The sequence below is a fragment of the Alosa pseudoharengus genome, unplaced genomic scaffold (genome assembly GCF_046254945.1).
Source record: "Alosa pseudoharengus isolate Yale_2024_CS ecotype anadromous, Long Island Sound unplaced genomic scaffold, YU_APseudo_1.1 YU_APseudo_1.1_scf_15, whole genome shotgun sequence".
NCBI lineage: Eukaryota > Metazoa > Chordata > Actinopteri > Clupeiformes > Clupeidae > Alosa > Alosa pseudoharengus.
Window position 1 is genome coordinate 27,048,538 of NW_027468620.1, and position 19,121 is coordinate 27,067,658.

General features: G+C 40.1%; 1 protein-coding gene across 2 annotated transcripts in view; it reads left to right on the top strand.

The window, feature by feature from the left end:
* LOC143124500 (uncharacterized) overlaps positions 1 to 16,165 on the top strand; it is a 29,170-nt gene extending 13,005 nt beyond the window's left edge. For both annotated transcript variants that reach the window (XM_076286078.1, XM_076286079.1), the window contains 6 exons: positions 9,866 to 9,980; positions 11,774 to 11,958; positions 12,248 to 12,375; positions 12,677 to 12,842; positions 14,804 to 14,928; positions 15,506 to 16,165. In XM_076286078.1, coding sequence (XP_076142193.1) covers positions 9,866 to 9,980; positions 11,774 to 11,958; positions 12,248 to 12,375; positions 12,677 to 12,842; positions 14,804 to 14,928; positions 15,506 to 15,919 — 1,133 coding nt within the window. In that variant the 3' untranslated portion in view covers positions 15,920 to 16,165. The remainder of the gene's footprint in view (positions 1 to 9,865; positions 9,981 to 11,773; positions 11,959 to 12,247; positions 12,376 to 12,676; positions 12,843 to 14,803; positions 14,929 to 15,505) is intronic.
* The last annotated feature ends 2,956 nt before the right edge of the window (positions 16,166 to 19,121 follow it).

Here is a 19,121-nt window from a genome sequence, read left to right on the forward strand (position 1 = left end):
AAAAGATATTCATCAAACTTGGTCTACTTACCCACTATAAGTTGTCAAAGAGCTGGCAAGACAATTTAGGTCTTGAGGTCAAAGGTCAAGGTTACAAGGAGTCACACAAATAACTCACATGCAGTATTTGGTTCATATCTCCAAAGCAGACTGATGGATCTTCATTAACTCTAGTACATTTATTGTCTATACAAGTTAGATGAACTTAGGGACTCAGGGCCATGGGGTCAAAGGCTAAGGTCAGTTTCATCCCCTGACATACAAGGTTATAGATGGTGGAGACATGCTAATCAACATGCCATGTTCAATTCAATTACTGTAAATATAGCCATTTTTTTTATGTTGCACAACATAGACTTGGTTGTTTTTGACATGGGGAGTCCCTATCTACAGCACAATGAGTTTAATATCCCTCCTTTGTATATAAGAATCAAGAATCTGATTGCGATTACTGTAGGCAAATGTGCTTAGCAGTTACATAACAGTGAAATACTTCCACTAGCATAGTCATGACCTGACCAATATCTCTTTCAATATTGCCCATGCAGTCCTTTCCACAGTACAAGCAGTGCTGCTTCCAGCTGTACATTATAGCTTTCTGTGCTGTTGTGACTTTCCATAAGTTAGTATGACTGTTAACTGTGGCCCTTACTATTTTTCCCTTCATTGACAAGGTGTTGTCCACTTTCTCCTGGCAATTTCTGTGACCCTGAAGACTAACATTGTCTTCCAGTTTTGATGTTAGTAATGTGGCATGCCCGTTGTTATCTGTTCAGTTGAAGTTACGAGTGGGCAAAAAATAATATCTAAATATTTTGGAAGATTTTGTAGGTAGATATCAATAATATAATTAAATACGAATTTGTCAATCTCTTAAAAAATGGGATTTAATTGTATGAGTTACAAGCCACCTTATAATTTCTTACAAAGCATATTAAGGGACACAAAGTATTAGGATAGCAGTTCATTTTCTAAATTTTGTTTCTGAAAGATGAGACTGTTGTAAGAAGAAATATTTTCCCCTGGGATGAATATCAGTATTTAGTTGTGCTCAGTACTGTCTTGATTCATTATTTTCCATTTCACTGCAATGGATGATGAGACAGCACTTGAAGAGGAACCTGGCATATGCGCAGATCTTTGCGTTATCTGCCAATGTGGAGGTGAACTGTCATCTTGTAGCACTGGCTTGCAAAAGCTGATTTACTATAGCATTGCTATAGGCACCAACACATTTTTTAAGGGGTGGTTCAGGATTTTGGACAAAAGGCCTCATTTCCAAGTTAGCATGTGTGATATTTATCAGTGGAGACCATTTTCAACACGTTTCATCCAGTCCTTCTAGTTGCAGAGTTCGCAGGTGCTAAGCTGGCGCAAGTCATCAGTATGTGTTAACCTGCCACTAAAAACAGTCTTACCCACTCCACAGTACACCCAGGCAAATACGTTATAACGGCAGACAAATAAATTATAACGGCAGACTGTCGATGTAATTGTCTGTGTTGATAGTTTTATTTCTAACATTATTCTATCCTTGCATTTCAATGATTGCATAACATTTTGAGGGACTAGTTTCTTAGCAGTGGTTAGTAGTACTGTGCCGAAAAGTAAACAGAGAGGCGTACTCCAATCAGGATACTGTCGTGGAAAATGTCTACCCTGGAAATCTCTCGCGAGAGCACAATGGAATGAGCAATGATGCATGTTATTTTTACCCCTTGCATCCCGGGGAACCAATCAAATCGGCGTATCTGATATATGCGGGCCAGAGGCGAGCTAAACTGATGACGACAGCGCTGCAACGTTGGAGGTCAGTAAACATCGGTCATAGAGTTATCCAATTGTGTCGAAGTCCGGAATCATTCAGAGTAAACATTGGTCTAGTGTTATCCAATTGCGTGCAGTGAGATTTTCAAATGCATGCTTGGTGCCGCCCCTCGAGTTGAGCCATTACATTGCTCGTGGCCAGACCCTTAATCTTTCTAGATTACCAGGGTCTGGATTTTCCAGGCTAGAAAATGTCCACTTCCAAATCCAATTGTCCAATTAACAATTACCACTTGACTATTTAGTAATTTAGCACTCTGGAACAAGGTGTCCTAAGGAGACCATGTAGATAGAAGATTTTCCGAAGACTGTTGATCTTTATTCACCGTATTGCAATGATAGTACAGCCCAACCAAAGTCCAGACCAACCATCAAAGCAATAGGGAGGAGATGTCATCAGCTGGGGCCCCCGACAAGATCTCCCCTACGGATGGCTATACTGTACACTATATTTTATACTCCTCAGCCCTTGAGAAGTGCCACCCTCTCACGCCATCTCCATCAACACCCTTCACCAATCAGTACCAAGCAGGGTCGCTTACATTGGTGGAAACCATCTTCCCATCATGCATAAAACTATATGCAAACCTATGTAATGCATAGGTAACATATGTAAAATAGTGTAACCCTAAGTTTTTCTGGTTCCTTCCAGTTTGGTTTCCAGTTATCTTATTCTCTTCCTAGCTGGGCAGACCTAACTCATAAGGCACAGTGGCCTCCTCATCCCTGTCCTGTCCAGTCCTCACCAGCTTGATAACACCCCCTCTCCCTTAACCATGTAAGGAGGAGATCCTCTCATCCTGGTACTCCCAGTACTTTTCCACTCACCCCACTCCTCTGACAGTTGGTCTAGCCCCCTTGGGGATCAATAAAGTATCTATCTATCTATCTAGCCTACACAAGATACAATGACCTCACACTGCTCACAGCAAATGCAGTGGCATTAAGACTTATGACACTCATGACTACATTCTTCTAAAACATGAAAACCCATGCAATAGTATAAACCTTTATGAAATCCATGATTACATCCCTTCACATCCTGAAAACCCACCATAATACCTAGTAGAATCCTAGGTAATATCAGTCCGCTGCTGCTGTTGCTTATATGCCTACTACCAACTTCAGGGAACAAAGTATAACTATTGCAATGCGATGTAAGGGTAGTTTTTATTTCTAACACTATTCTATCAACATAGACATTTACATCGATTGTCTGGCGTTATAATTTAAGTTGAAGGAAATAGCTCAAGATGACAATGTTTATCAGATGTTTGACCGAAATGGTTTGGATTTAATCTAAAACTTCTGCTATTCAGCTTGTCCAAATGAACTACAATGGTGTTATTGATGTACTGAATGTTATGTAATAGTACTTTGTTTTTTACTCCAATATCATTTATGAACTGAAACAGTTCAGAGAGGCTACTACAAAAACCCTCTTAAAATAAGATGTGGAGGGTTTTAAACTATTTTTATACAGAAAATAAAGCTTGTTTTGCTTTAATAAATGTCTTAATCTTTTTTAATGTCAATTCAGATAGTTGATTCTATGCCTCAGCCACCTATAGCCTCATGACCTTTAACCTCTACCTGTGACCCCATGATCTTTAATGCCTTTAATGCTTTTAGGCTTAATTAACTGTGTTGGGTTTAATGAGGATCCTTCAATCTGCTTGAGCGGTATAAAACAAACATTGCATGTCAAGTATGACCACGTGACCTTGACCTTTGACCCCACTAATTTCATCAAGAACTTATGGTGAGTAAGTACACTAAGTTTGGTAAAGATCCTTTTACCAGTATGGGAGATATCAGCTAATATCTATATGTGATAATATACGATTTTGGCCCAATAATCATTATACCATGGTCCATTCAAAGCTGTATATCTTTTTTCTGGTACAAATCTGCGCTGTAGGCACCTGAAATTCTTAATCTACATGAAATTACGATTCGATTAATACCAAATATCCTTTTGCTGTATTTACTTCCACCTTCAACCCTAATTCGCTCAGACTACAGGGGAAAGGCCATGAAGAGCCTTAAATGTAATGAGTAGCATTTTAAAATCAATTCTCCAGCATATTGGGAGCCAGTGTAGTGATGCTAGAACAGGAGTGATGTGTTCATACCGTTTGGTCTTATTTAAGAGCCAGCTGGCAGCAGAGTTTTGAACTATTTGAAGCCTATGTAAGGACTTTTGAGTAAGGTATGTGAAAAGACTGTTGCAATAATCCAGGCGTGAGGAGGCGTGAGAAAAGCATGTTAGATGTCTTTGAATGATAAAATAGGTCAACACAGTGTAGGCTTATTTGAGCAGACAGTAAGATGCTCTGTTACCCTCCAGTAATATTGCAAAAGGATTTTCAGTGTTCTTGCATTATTATACTTTGTCATGCCTGTGCAGCTTGACCTGTTAAACTGTCAGAGACTCTAACCACAAGGCTTTCATCACCATTCACCATTGAAGTTGCGCTGCTTGCTGTTAAAGGGAATTACAGATGTCATTCTCATTGGTTTAAAAGATGTTACGCCCAAAACACACCCATGAATGATTAATAAAAACATAAGAGCAACCCTTTTGCGCCCGGTGCCCAGCATTCAATCACAAAATCACACCATTAAATTAGTGAATATGGACTTAAGGACGCCTCTAATTTCGTTGTATAGTAAAGTACAATGACAATAAAGACATTCAATTCAATTCTATGTCTATAAACTTTGCACCTCTGACCATCCGTTTCTGATCGCCAAGATAGGGCCCAAGATTTCTTCCTGTCAAAAGGGAGGTTTCCTGTCAAAAGGGAGTCCTTTGAATCTGAATTTGCCAAAGCTTGTTGAAACAAAGCTTATTGAACATGTTGTGTAAATAAATGTAATTAATATAACATGTTTTATATGGATTTGCATAGAGTTGCTCTAGGAAAGTCAATGTTGTTGGAGGTGATTGCTATTTCAGCATCATGTCACCCTCTTAACATGTGTCCATACATAAACTTTGCTTGAAAAGTGCTGTATAAAATGTATTATTATTATTATTATTATTATTATTATTATTATTATTACATTTTGCTCTTGGTATAGGAAGCCACAGATCAGGCCAGTTATTGTTGGATCAACATCCTCGCCTCTTGAGGTTGTGGCCTAGGCAAGGCGGTCTTCCTGGAAGTAGTTGTTTATAAATGTTTGTGCTGTATTTATATGTGGCTACAGATGACATCAGAGACACTCACGTTCAGATGAAAATGTTTATGGGTGGTGCATTGGCGATACGTGAATGTGGCCTCATTCACACGTGTCATACGGGCATCTCTGGTTCGCTGAGGAAGTGGAGGCACGGACTTTGATATCCTTTTTGTTTCGTTCTGTCATTTGTGCTCCGCCTGGAGTGATGTTTTCTTGTTTCACCTCAAAGAGACAGAAAGAGTGAAGTGAAAAATAGCCACATAAGAACTGAGACTGAGCAGTGTGCAGGAGCCATGTCCTAATTGTAACACTTAACCTTGTTGACACACCTGCAGTGAGTTAGTGTACAGGGATGATATAAAGTTAATGATTACACAGTAGGCCTACCGCACATTACTGTAGCACTGTAAGTGCCATGCAGTGCACTGAACCAATTCATGTTGATGTGGTTCCTGTCTGCTACATCATGTTGACCCTCAGAACTAGGCTGTGCTTCATCCATCATTCAGGTGTATTTAGATTTGTTTTGTTGCAGTACCATGAGCATTTTGGTTTTGGTTGAGTGTCATCCACTAGCCTGGCTAGCGCCACCACTTCTCAATGAGACGTGGTCTGGGAACCAAATGTTCATTTTCTCGTATTTGAAAAAAATGCCCAGATCCGTTAATTGGGTGCCACGGATGTCTATCAAATGCGTCTGCATAGCTCATCATCGTCTTGCTTTCCCCCCTGTTCTGTGATTGGTTCCCTATCTGAGGCAAAAATTAGGGCGGTAGTTTCCAGGCTGCCTTAGCAGCGTGAATCAAATCGCGTGCAAGGCAGCATGGGAACACCCAGGCTAGTCATCCACAGTTTCCCAAGAGAAAACAGCAGTTGCTCTTGAGAAGGAAGTAAAATATGCATCACATGCAAGATGCTAGAGGTCTTCATCCCCTTTATTGTTGGCTATACTCTCCAAAACTAACACGGACACAAAGACACCACACAATGATCGTCTCCGATCTGGTCCACATCTCAGGGAAAGCATGCAGGCTTATTCTATGTCAAATCAGATAAGGCTGTTGCTGCACCATCTCAGGTTTTGTTCAAACCTTGTCTATATCAAGAATGGGTCCCAAAACCAAGGCCTGTAAAACATTTCTGCGCAAATCCTATGTCTTCATATTATTTTCAGCCCTTGCAATTACATCAGTTTTACAGCCTTATCACATTATGACATTTTCTGGAAAGCAATGCTTGGGCATTAATATAATGAAAAGTAATATTCATAGGCAGCCCAAAGTTTGTAGGGTGGAAGATAAACATGTTCTCAGTATGACTGAACCATTAAAAGTTAGTATGACACATTCTCATAGATTTCCTACAAGGCCCTAGATTTGGGGGAAAAAGTACAAAAAGAGTGACATTAAGGGTAGTATAAACTTGTTTTTGTACTATATTTGATTAATGTTGTACCAATATTTGAGCTCTCACATATTGATTTCTGTGTTCCTACTAGCTACACCACATGCCATTTTAGTCCTATGAATATTAGCAAAACAAAAAATATGAACATTACCAAAAAAATTACCTTATTATCTTTTGTGTGCATTTATTGCAAAGGCCTCAAATATTGGCTCAAAGTATCGTATTTGCAGACAAAATAGTGATTGTTGCCATGTTAATACAAAAAAAATGTTTAATATTACCAGTTTTGCACTTTGTTCCATATTTAGGGCCTTATATAAAACGAATGGCCATGTAGTACAAACATTTAACAGTCCAATCACACTGAGATCATGTCTGTCTTCCACCCTACAACGTTTTGGCAGGCTAGGAATAATACTTGTCAAGATATTAATGTCCAAACATAGCCTCCAAGATAAGGCATTTCTGAGAGTGTAAAATTATATAAAATCAAGGGTGAAAACATTATGAAAACATTGGAATTTAACTGAACTATTTTACAGGTCTTAGTTTTGGGACCTAACTATTAGGTAGACAAACTTCAAATTCAAAAAAAGCAAAATCAGGAGGTGCAGCAACCCTTTTCCTGGATTTAGTCTGATTTGGCACAAAATGACCCTGCAAGGAGCATATGTCCTGAGTTCAAGCAAAGTCCTTTTAGGCAAGTCCCTCCACTCGGCGGCCATATACCAACGTTTTATGGGCACTCATCGGGCACAGTCTTTGGGTCGAACTGCGCGTGCGCAAGGCTTCACAACACCAATCTTGCTCCAGCGGCGAGATCACAACACATGATTGGCACGATGTCTTCACAACACAACATATGATTGGCTCAATGTATTCACATCACACCACATGATTGGCTCAATGTATTCACATGTCGACGTTTTGCCGAGGAAGGGGTGGGATATGTGTAGACAACGGCCATATTGGCGTGACAAACTAGCCCCATGCATTTCTATGGAGGGTTTTTTGAGTGCTGTGTCTCATCATTAGAAAGTCTCTGGTTCAACTTTACAGGAAGCCTGTGGATATCGGTCATGACATGTTGAGTTTCACTATGAGCAAACAAAGCGTCAGACTCCCTTTTCATGTTTGATGTTTCGAGTTACATGTTTTTACCTGTTTAAAGTCCTTCTAGTCTTTGATGTTTGCAAAAGACAACTCAGTCTCAGTCTTGAATACATTTGGGCCTACATTAGCAGACCTGATTTGGACTCAGAACACCTGTTGTCATTAAAGACAAACATTTGGTCAGACAAACAGTCTGACCAAATGTTGCTGACATTTGAGGTCAACAGCCAATAATATTGCACACCCTTCTTTCTGTGCACTGGAATGTTTTTGAGTGCACACACAAAAAAACACAGCTAGATGGCTGAGGAGGAATTACCTGAATTTGACAGAGTGTATTGGATTAGAATGACAGATTGCAGCTGTCGGCTTTGGTCTTTTTCTCTTTTGCACAGTTTATTGTGAGATATTAAAAGTTATTGCATATAGTTCAGCTAGCCAGAGAAACAGAAAAGAGCGGGTGGCTGTGTGTTTATAAGGGGGAAATGCACTGCACAGAGAGAAAGGAAATGTTTTAGCAAAGCTGATGTCAGATGTAGGAAGGAAGAGAGGTCATCAGATATATGCTGAACCAACCAGAGAGATTATCCTCAACAGCCTTGTGAAGCAGAGAATATAGTTGCTTTTTGACCAAGGGTTCATGTACGTTCACGTACACAACTGGCTGCATTGTGAACAAAATCTTACCTGTTCTACACTGGTCCACTGGATTGTAGGCCACAGAATTCAGACCCAAAGTCGTTAATAAAGCCGGTTCATGCATGCACATGTACTGGCATGTACTGTGCTTAATATTGCCTCTTGTGGACGTGTTGCGTTCATTTTCCAGGACGTGCACGACCGATGCATCAAACGGACGCAGGATATGTCCAGCAGCCATTATGCGTAACACGTACATGTTGTTAAAAACAAGTAGGCTATATCCGCAGCCTAAAAGCAACCTATAGGTTTTTACTGGTACATGGTAAAGTACATTTTCTAAGTTCTAGTGTCAATTTTCTTTTGACATTTGTTATAGAAAGTCTCTGGTTCAACTTTACAGGAAGCCTGTGGATATCGGTCATGACATGTTGAGTTTCACTATGAGCAAACAAAGCGTCAGACTCCCTTTTCATGTTTGATGTTTCGAGTTACATGTTTTTACCTGTTTAAAGTCCTTCTAGTCTTTGATGTTTGCAAAAGACAACTCAGTCTCAGTCTTGAATACATTTGGGCCTACATTAGCAGACCTGATTTGGACTCAGAACACCTGTTGTCATTAAAGACAAACATTTGGTCAGACAAACAGTCTGACCAAATGTTGCTGACATTTGAGGTCAACAGCCAATAATATTGCACACCCTTCTTTCTGTGCACTGGAATGTTTTTGAGTGCACACACAAAAAAACACAGCTAGATGGCTGAGGAGGAATTACCTGAATTTGACAGAGTGTATTGGATTAGAATGACAGATTGTAGCTGTCGGCTTTGGTCTTTTTCTCTTTTGCACAGTTTATTGTGAGATATTAAAAGTTATTGCATATAGTTCAGCTAGCCAGAGAAACAGAAAAGAGCGGGTGGCTGTGTGTTTATAAGGGGGAAATGCACTGCACAGAGAGAAAGGAAATGTTTTAGCAAAGCTGATGTCAGATGTAGGAAGGAAGAGAGGTCATCAGATATATGCTGAACCAACCAGAGAGATTATCCTCAACAGCCTTGTGAAGCAGAGAATATAGTTGCTTTTTGACCAAGGGTTCATGTACGTTCACGTACACAACTGGCTGCATTGTGAACAAAATCTTACCTGTTCTACACTGGTCCACTGGATTGTAGGCCACAGAATTCAGACCCAAAGTCGTTAATAAAGCCGGTTCATGCATGCACATGTACTGGCATGTACTGTGCTTAATATTGCCTCTTGTGGACGTGTTGCGTTCATTTTCCAGGACGTGCACGACCGATGCATCAAACGGACGCAGGATATGTCCAGCAGCCATTATGCGTAACACGTACATGTTGTTAAAAACAAGTAGGCTATATCCGCAGCCTAAAAGCAACCTATAGGTTTTTACTGGTACATGGTAAAGTACATTTTCTAAGTTCTAGTGTCAATTTTCTTTTGACATTTGTTATACAAAGTTATGTTAGGCGGATATACATTTTCCAACCAACCAAAATATCCAGGCTATTCACTATATAGTTTTGTGGTCTATTGTTTTTGAACCCTCCCCAACAGATATAGCCAGAGATTCAATAATTTAATTGGGATGACTGGATTTAAGATAACATTATGTGTTAATGTCTTCTGTTTGTTTTTTGTTCTTGTTTTCTCTTTTGCTCTCCTCTGCAGTTGCACCCCCTGAAAACTTGAGCATCCTCTGTCAGGATGGCATAAACATTGCCTACTGGAACCACTCTGGATCTGCTAGAAATGTTTTGTTCTCAGTAAATATCATCAGGTTCTCGTAAGTAAATTGTTTATCCTGATACAGGTTGAGCTAATGTTATCCATTTGTAGTGTTAGTCACTATTCAAGGTTCAAAGAAAAAATATCTAAAATCCCTTTGAAAATGTCACAACCTTTACAATGAACCTTTAAGATCATTTTGTGGTTGGTTAGTCTTAAGTACTATTCCTCAACTTTTGCAGTTATATCATAGGGATACTAATGAAGTGACAAGTTTGTCAATTTCATCTACCTAAAATATAATTAGCATCATAAGTCAATCACATCAGGAAGTCAAAAATCTCACACCCCCATCCTCATCAACGGTACTGAGGTGGAGCGTGTCACCAGCTTCAAGCTTCTGGGTGTCCACATCTCTGAGGACCTCTCTTGGACCCTCAATATCTCTCTACCCTGATCCAGAAGGCTCACCAGCGTCTCTTCTTCCTGAGGAGACTAAAGGTCCACCTGTCTCCTCAGATCATGGTGAACGTCTACCGCTGCACCATCGAGAGCATCCTCACCAGCTGTGGCACATTATGGTATGGCAGCTGCTCTGCTTCCGACCGGAAAGCACTGCAGAGGGTGGTGAAAACTGGCGAACGCATCACCAGATCCTCACTCACCTCCATCGATGCCATCCAGGACAAGCGATGCGTGCGTAAGGCGTGCAGCATCATCAAAGACTGTTCTCACCTCTACCACAGACTGTTCACCCCACTCCTCTTGCCTGTGCCTGTTGATGTGTCCACGACCATGGCAACCTTGACATGGACAACAAAGAGCCGGACAATCAAGGCTGCCCCTGTAATTACACTTATGCATAGCCATATTCTACTGCTCTTTATACTATTCATACTACACATACACTTATTATGACTGCAGCTAGTGTAGCTACCGTAGCGGTTCTAGGTTTAGGCAAAGTTTTTTTTTCTTCCGGATTTTCTTCAGTAATTTTGTGTCGACGATTCCTGGGACACTGAAAGACTGGGCTGCACGAAACTTGGTGGGCATGTAGCCCCACAAGGATGACACAGAACCACTGATTTTAGTTTTTGATCTGTCGTGCCTCAGGGCCTAGGAGGACCAAATTTTTTTGTACGTAAGACTCGATGGGCCATCTCAACCCATCCCATAACCACTCATTTATGGTATAGCGCCACAAAAAACAAAACTGAGGCTCTGTAATCGCAGGTATCTTTGTGTTCAGAACTGCACGAAATGTGACCTGTAGGATCACTATGACACCCTCTGAATGCATGCTGAGTTTCATGGAATTCCGTTCATGGGGGCGCGGATGGTGGTCACACACACACACTCACACACACACACACACACACACATACACTTACAGTACATAGACGCCATACCACTGTCTACACTGCACTATATGTCTAAATATTGTTTATACTGCACCACTTGTCTATACTGTGGATAATCACATTGCACTTTATGCTTTTTTGCACTTCTGGATAGACACAAACTACTATTTCATTGTCTATGTACTTGTACTCTGCACAATGACAATAAAGTTCAATCTAATCTAATAAGAGTTAGAATTTGAACACATACATTTACCTATCTAGATGTAAGTGGCTAAAACAGGCACAAAAAATAGCTTTTCAAATATTTATTTTTATTTATTTTTTTGCAGTTTGGTACAGTAGGAAAAATCTCTTTTAGGTTTTGCCTTTTTCCAAACTCTCAAACAAAATCTTAATTAAAGTATCTGTGTTCCTCACTAAATAGGAACACAGTCTTGAGAAGTCTTCAATGATTTGGTGATACTGCATGGTGTTGTTTTATCAACAGGGATGGCAAATCCGTTTTTGACAGCAACACATCAGAACACCATATCAACATATCAGATGACACAACACCTATGGTGGACGTGTACTATTTCAACTTGACTGCCTGGGAAGGAGACATCCGCTCGGTTGATGTCCGTAAAGACTTCAGCTATGCCAGGGATTATGAAGGACCTGAAATTACCAGCTGTAAGTATTTATTAATTCAAATAATCTGCAATACAGGTCTTTCACGTTCGTGTCCTAACATATGACACTACCCAATGGGAAAGCTACTTGTGCTCTTTATGTGATGTTCAAGTTGTCTTTAATTGTCTCTGGAGTCCTCATGTAGTTCATTTTGCAGAATTTGCACGAGTGAATTTGAAAGTATTGTGTTTGCATCTCAGGGCCTTTGCTGATACCTCAGTGTAATGATGCAATGGACAATCTTGTGGCTTTAAACTGATTGACAAGGACCACTTCTCCCTTGCTGCAGGTTTTATGGACGTCCCGAGTCTGAACATAATGATTGAAACCAATGGGATTAAATTCAGTTTTCCCCATCCTCAATACAAGCAGAAGAAAAAGAAAATGTTCTACACTGTCCACACCACTCATGATGAGGTAAAAGGAGTCTCTGCCTAACAACGCCTCTTAGCTGTTCTAAAATCACTGGAGCCTACAGCCTCACAGGGCTTATTGCTTATTGACTACAGCAAGTATCGATAAGCATGTTTTGTTATAGATATATTTTTCAATATTAAATAACTTTTGGCTGCGAAAAGGGCAGAATATGTGTAGACGACTGCCATCTTTGCGTCACAAACTAACAACATACATTTCTATGGGAGATTCTTTGAGTGCTGTGTCTCCTGATTAGAAAGTCTCTGTCCTTACTTCTCATGTTCAATTCTGCGCTCTACAGCGCAAACTTGACTTACAGTGCCCCCCGGAGGATAAAGTGTGTCATGGCCAAATCCAGCTGAGTGTTGACTCTATAGAGAAATGCACAACTTTGGAGGTAGAGGGAGCCATCGGCGGCATTCTCTATAAAACATCCAAGGAAGTATGCAACCCGGTTCCTGAGAAGGGTAAATTATTATATTGTAAATGCATAGGGTTTTTTACCCTTTCTAAATGTTCAAATAGCAAAATGTTGCTTTACAAAATTGTGTATTGACTGATTAGTTTTTTGTTTGTAATTAAAACAATATCAGGTGGTAAACATATGGTTTTATGATATATATTTTATAGGTAGTGATGTTTTATTAAACATTCTCCAATTCATTTTGATAATATAGATCCAGAGAGGTACTCTGGGTCGTAACCACAATAAAAAAGAAAAACGTTCTGTAGCCCCACACTCCTAAATATATTGCAAAAATGCATCAGTGCAGACTGTGCAGCTGGTATTAGCAAAACTCCTTACTAACTTAGACTGTGCTGTTGGTTTTAGCAAAACTCCGTACTAACTTAGACTGTGCTGTTGGTTTTAGCAAAACTCCTTACTAACTTAGACTGTGCTGTTGGTTTTTAGCAAAACTCCTTACTAACTTAGACTGTGCTGTTGGTTTTAGCAAAACTCCTTACTAACTTACAGTAGACTGTGCTGTTGATTTTAGCAAAACTCCTTATTACAGTTTTTCTCAGTCACTTTGGTGCTTTTCTCACATCACTATTAACATTTGCACAGCAGTTAGTGCATTTCTCAAAACAATTAGTGCAAACTGCAAAACCTAGTGGATAACCTGCAAAAGCCTGTCACTTGCTCAAAATGGATAGTCCATTCCTCAAAAGCAAGTATTTATGTCAATGAAACTGCCAGTGTCATCAAAATGAGAAGTCTTGATACCATTGTTTATGAACATGATAGTCAAATGGCTTTGTCATGTTTTCATTACGACAGTTTATGCTCTCAGGTCAGAACTCGGTGACCACTACCTGAAAATGCACAAGACAGCACTATACAGTACTTGTACAGCCATTTGAAAACTACAGTAAAGTTACAAATTGCTGTAGTTAGGGGAGTAAGTGAGTACAAGACACTGAATATGTACGTTTCACAGTTTTACTGTATATGCTCTTTGCAATTCTACAGCATTGTGACAGAATTTGATAACTAGTTCACCAATTTTGTATGTAATGACTCAAGCAATGAAATGAAGCAATTAGTTTTATTGGGAATAACTATTCAGCATCCATAAGTATAGTTCATTTTGACTGACAGCTGATACATGTTCAAAAGCATTTGCAATTTGTTCAGAGGAAGGAGAAATTGCTACTATGATGTGCACAAATGACTGAATGTTGTGGAGGTTGAACTAATAGTTATGAGAATGTTCATTCTGATCTGAGAAAAGCACCAAAGTGACTGAGAAAAACTGTAACACAGACTGTGTTGTTGGTTTTAGCAAAACTCCTTACTAACTTACTGTAGACTGTGTTATTGGTTTTAGCAAAACTCCTTACTTAGACTGTGCTGTTGGTTTTAGCAAAACTCCTTACTAACTTAGACTGTGCTGTTGGTTTTAGCAAAACTCCTTACTAACACAGACTGTGTTGTTGGTTTTAGCAAAACTCCTTACTAACTTACTGTAGACTGTGTTATTGGTTTTAGCAAAACTCCTTACTAACTTGTTGTAATAAAACCTATATGCAACCTTGCTTAAGGATGCTCTTGGCTTTGAATGCAGATGTTATAAATGGTATGGATAATTGTGCACTGATCTTTTCAGTACACTCTTCTTATTGTCATGCTCTTCACTCTAAGAAGTGATGTGTTAAAATGACACATTGCTGTGTGTGCTCAGGGACAACACATTTTTGTGTCAATTTCAACACAGCAATTGTGTGGCTGGGTGAAAGGTTAAAGACAAATTTCAGCTATTTCTGCTACAATTTTAACTTTTTAACCCACCCAGACAGCCACACAATTCGGCTATCTCCACATAATTGCAGTGTTGAAATTGACACAAAATGTGTTGTCCCTGAGCACACACAGCAATGTGTCATTGTGTGCTAACTCATTAAACACTGTTTGTGTGATGTACAGGTCCGTGGCCCATCTATCTTTTTGTGGTGGTCTGTGTCATAGTACTGGCAACACTTGTGGGTATTCTCCTCGGTGCACAGAAAGTGATCAAGACTGTGATTGAACGCTCCAGTTACTATGTGCCTGTAAGTCAGAGACTCACTCTTCTGAAGAAATGTTGATTTTGCCAATGCGTTTACATGGACTTGAGTATGTTTGTGTTTGCCTAGGTAAAAATATCTCAATTTGAGAAACCCAGGTAAGCCCATATCCTGGTTTTGAGAAACCCGGTTATGATACTCTAGCTCACGTATCATACACATAGACATGCATACACATTTATACTACGTATTTGAAAATATATTTGCCTGAGTGCACAACATTTAAAATGTAATTTTACTCATTTATGACAATTTTTTATATGGGTGTATTAACCAGATGATGGCAATCCATACATTTGGTACAATCTGATTTGTCAGCTCGTGGTTCTACTGACCAATGCTTTATGTGATGCAAACGTAAAAGGGTTCATTTGCTTATCTTCTCAGAGATGGGTCTACTTTGGAATGCACATCAGATATTCGTTGGGAGTAGCGTTGATGGTGATCTAGAAGGATCAGATATGTTTGCTTCCTATCTCAGCAGCAGTGGTTACCTTCTGTTGTCTGCTATGCTGATATTATCATTCTCTTTCCTTTTTCTCCTTTTTCATACATTGTACAGGTGTCTTTAAGACCCAGACGAACACCAGGTGCCCCATGCATTCTGCAGCCGGAGTTTACCATATCTAGTTGCGCCCAGACAGGGAGCACTTCTCTGTTTCAGTCGCCCGAGGACTCCCCCGCAGAAAGCCCGACGATCATCCCACCTGATGGCTGCCCTGAGAAGACCTTCTTCCGCATCCCTGCTCGTGCCCCGTCCAGCGACGATCAGCCCGGGGACGGTTACGAGGCCCGTCTCAAGGACGACCTTGAGCCTGAGCCACAACCGCAGCGCGAGTGCTATGAAGGCAGCGATGACGATGATGGCTACATGCATAGAGAGAGAATCCCAGACACCTCGGAGAGCACTCACAGCTCTGTCATCGACATCGAGATCGCCCCGGAGGACCAGGTCAGTGGTTATGGACCTCGCTAGCTCCAGAGCAGAGCCTTGGTGACTTTCTCCCTCTGATAACCCCTCAGACAAGGACCCAGGGTACCCAAGTGTTTTGAATAGTTATGGACATTTTGTTACTTTTTTATATAGTTTTATATTTTTATATATATTTTTTTCATTTGTTCTTGCCCAGCATTTTTTGTAAAGCTTATTTCATTATGCTGTTTTATATGTTGTACTTTGTTTTCTACATGAAGATTTGGAAATAAAGAGACTTTATGGCCATATATGGAAGTTCTTCACAAATGTAGTTCACACCTATGGTTTAACGGAAACCTCTACTGGAGAGGAATGGGGTCTGGGCCTGCTTCCTCATGCAGTTTATGACACTGCATAAATTGCATAAGCATTTGTTCCTGTGAGGCCTCTCGAGTCTGCATCAATGAAATACAACCCATTGACAAAGGGAAGTTAACACATCTCCAAACAATTCATCTGATACCATTGCAAATTCCAGCAATTGCACACACCTACACACAATCACACACACACACACACACACACACTTCTTTCCACCATTCTCACACCCTGATGCAATTATTTTTACAGTTAGTATTTTTTTAGTGTTCCATAAAAATAACAATAGCAGACTGCTGACTGGTTTTACAGTTGAACTATGTAAGTGGCTGGTGTTGAGTGGAAGGTAATCTGAACTCTACCAGGAAGGACTGGTGACATTCAGAGAGTAGTTAAAGTAGTTCAAATGTCATTGTGTAGGTCAGGAGATTGTTCAACAAAGCGTCCAGAAACGACTGATAGATAGATAGATAGATAGATAGATAGATAGATAGATAGATAGATAGATAGATACTTTATTGATCCCCAGGGGAAATTCAAGAAACGGATCTGATACAGACAGCTGTGGAAATTACTAATTGTGGCTGTCAAATTGAGATAAAAAGTTTATCAAATATTTTCAAATATTTTTCAGCACTACAGCATTTCCCAGCATTCTTGAGACAACACAAATGCATCACAGCTTATTTTTATGTAGTGTATTAAACCCTGACCATTGCAAAGCAAATCTTAAATATCAAAATAGGAGCTCTCCCCATCAGGCATATGATCTAGGCTTGTAGTAACTGTTGCAGAGTGCCTCCCTCAGAAAGATGTGGATCCACAAAGATCTCAAACCTAAATGAAATGTTTACTGTCAATCGTGGGGGACAAGACTTTAGACCAGTGTTTCTCAAAGCGTTGCCCGGGGACCACTGGTGGTCCACAAGCTATTCCATGTGGTCCATGAGCAGGCGTGGTAAAATATAAGATGAGTTGTTTGCAATATTGAACCAACTTGTATGTAAATCCAAATAGTTCTGCAACATTGCCTATGTAAACTATGCCAGTTTAAATCATATGAATTCTCTGAGACAATAAGCAAGGTGCAAAGACAATAAGCAAGGTGGTTCATTGAGTAGGCCTATTGTGTAATACTGTTGAAGTAGGTCTACTTTTTTTTAAGTTGGGTGGTCCGTGAGGCTTTTCTTTTATCGGTTAAGTGATCCTTAGTCTGAAAAGGTTTGAGAAACACTGCTTTAGACACACCAACCTCATAAACCCTTTATATGGATAGTCAGAGCATCATCATTCCACTGGCAGGACCTTGCGGAGAAGCTAATTAAGACACATGATATGTACTGTATGTTTGGAGTAGAGGATTTGAGCTTGTTCTCTTCGTCAGGGCAAGTATAACGAGTACACCAAAACATTTGGAACTGATGTTGAATGTATTTGGTCATCAATGGGCTCTGCTTCTAGGCTTTTGATAGATTTGCTACCAACTCTTGAGAAGGACCCCCCAGGCAGTGACCTAAACTTCCTGTTGGCTCAATTCAAAATTCGCAAAATGAACAAGAACTCCAAAGGTTCCCGGACGTCTGAGCATCAGCTGACGCCCAGGGACTCCCCTCACCGGATATTTGCAGTCTCATGCCATTGCACTGTTTCCAGTACATCCAGCACTGGTGGAGGAAGCAAGGACACCATTACCATGTGAACGCAAGTCAAAAGATGACCTTTATGCTAGTTCCGCAGTCTTTGTTGTCTTTTGGGGTTTCACTTCAGCTTTACCTGTGAGGCTTGTTGATAATAGATAGATAGTAGATAATAATAATAGATCATCTCTCTCTCACACATACACACACACACACACTCACACAAATATAAACACACACACACAATAATCTTGAAGAGAATGGAGTTTGCTGTTGGTGGTGGTGGTGGTGTGGGGGGGGGGGGGGTTATGAATTTACTCCATATCTATTGTTACATACTTTTGTCACCTTTTCAACACAATTAGCACAACATCTGTCTGTGATTAACCATACCAATTGACACAAATCATGTTTCTTTCACACAATACACAGTCAATGAACACACTAGAAAGCGTAATTTGTTTTGCACTGACAAGCTTACCCAGGGCCGGCTCTAGGCAGGAGCCAAGGTGGGCTAAGCTCACCCAAGCATTGTGTCTTGCCCACCCAAACAAAGTCAAGAATTGTTTTTTATTTCAACCCATAGACTGGTGTTTCAGTTGGGCATCTGCACAGTGTGCAGCCTCAAACCCAGTTTGGATGTAGATGAGTTGACTTTGAGTGTAATGGTAGCTAGCTGGTACATAGCTGTGCTTATATATGTTAGATTCACCTCTCCTTGCCTCAACTCTGGCCATTTTTCACGTAGATCTCTGTTTCCCAAAGTCATTGAGTCCGTAAGAAAAAAAAACGAAAACAATTGTTGCTACCTAGCTTGAGTTGCTGCAGCCAACAGCCAGAGCAGCCAGGCAGCTATTGCTAGGTAGTACTGATTGTTTTTGTTTGTTTCTTGTGTTTATGTCAATTTCTATCCAATTTCACAGCTTTTCTATGTTGCCCACCCAATATTTCTACCAGCCCACCCAATTGTAGTAGGCTAGAACCGGCCCTGAACTTACCCAATACCAAAATTATGGATCTTTCTTGCCTTATTTTCAAATGCCTACACATTGCATGCCAAAATAAAAAAAATTATAATAATGTTCAAAACCTTACACGTTATAAAGTCTCCACTTCTGCAAAAACAGCTGCTCAGACAAAAACAGCTGCCAGCACATCTAGCATCTTTACCAGATACATCATCTGAGATCAGCCACCCAGACAGCTGAGTTTAAAAGTTTACACAACTGCAGAATTTCTGCACAAAT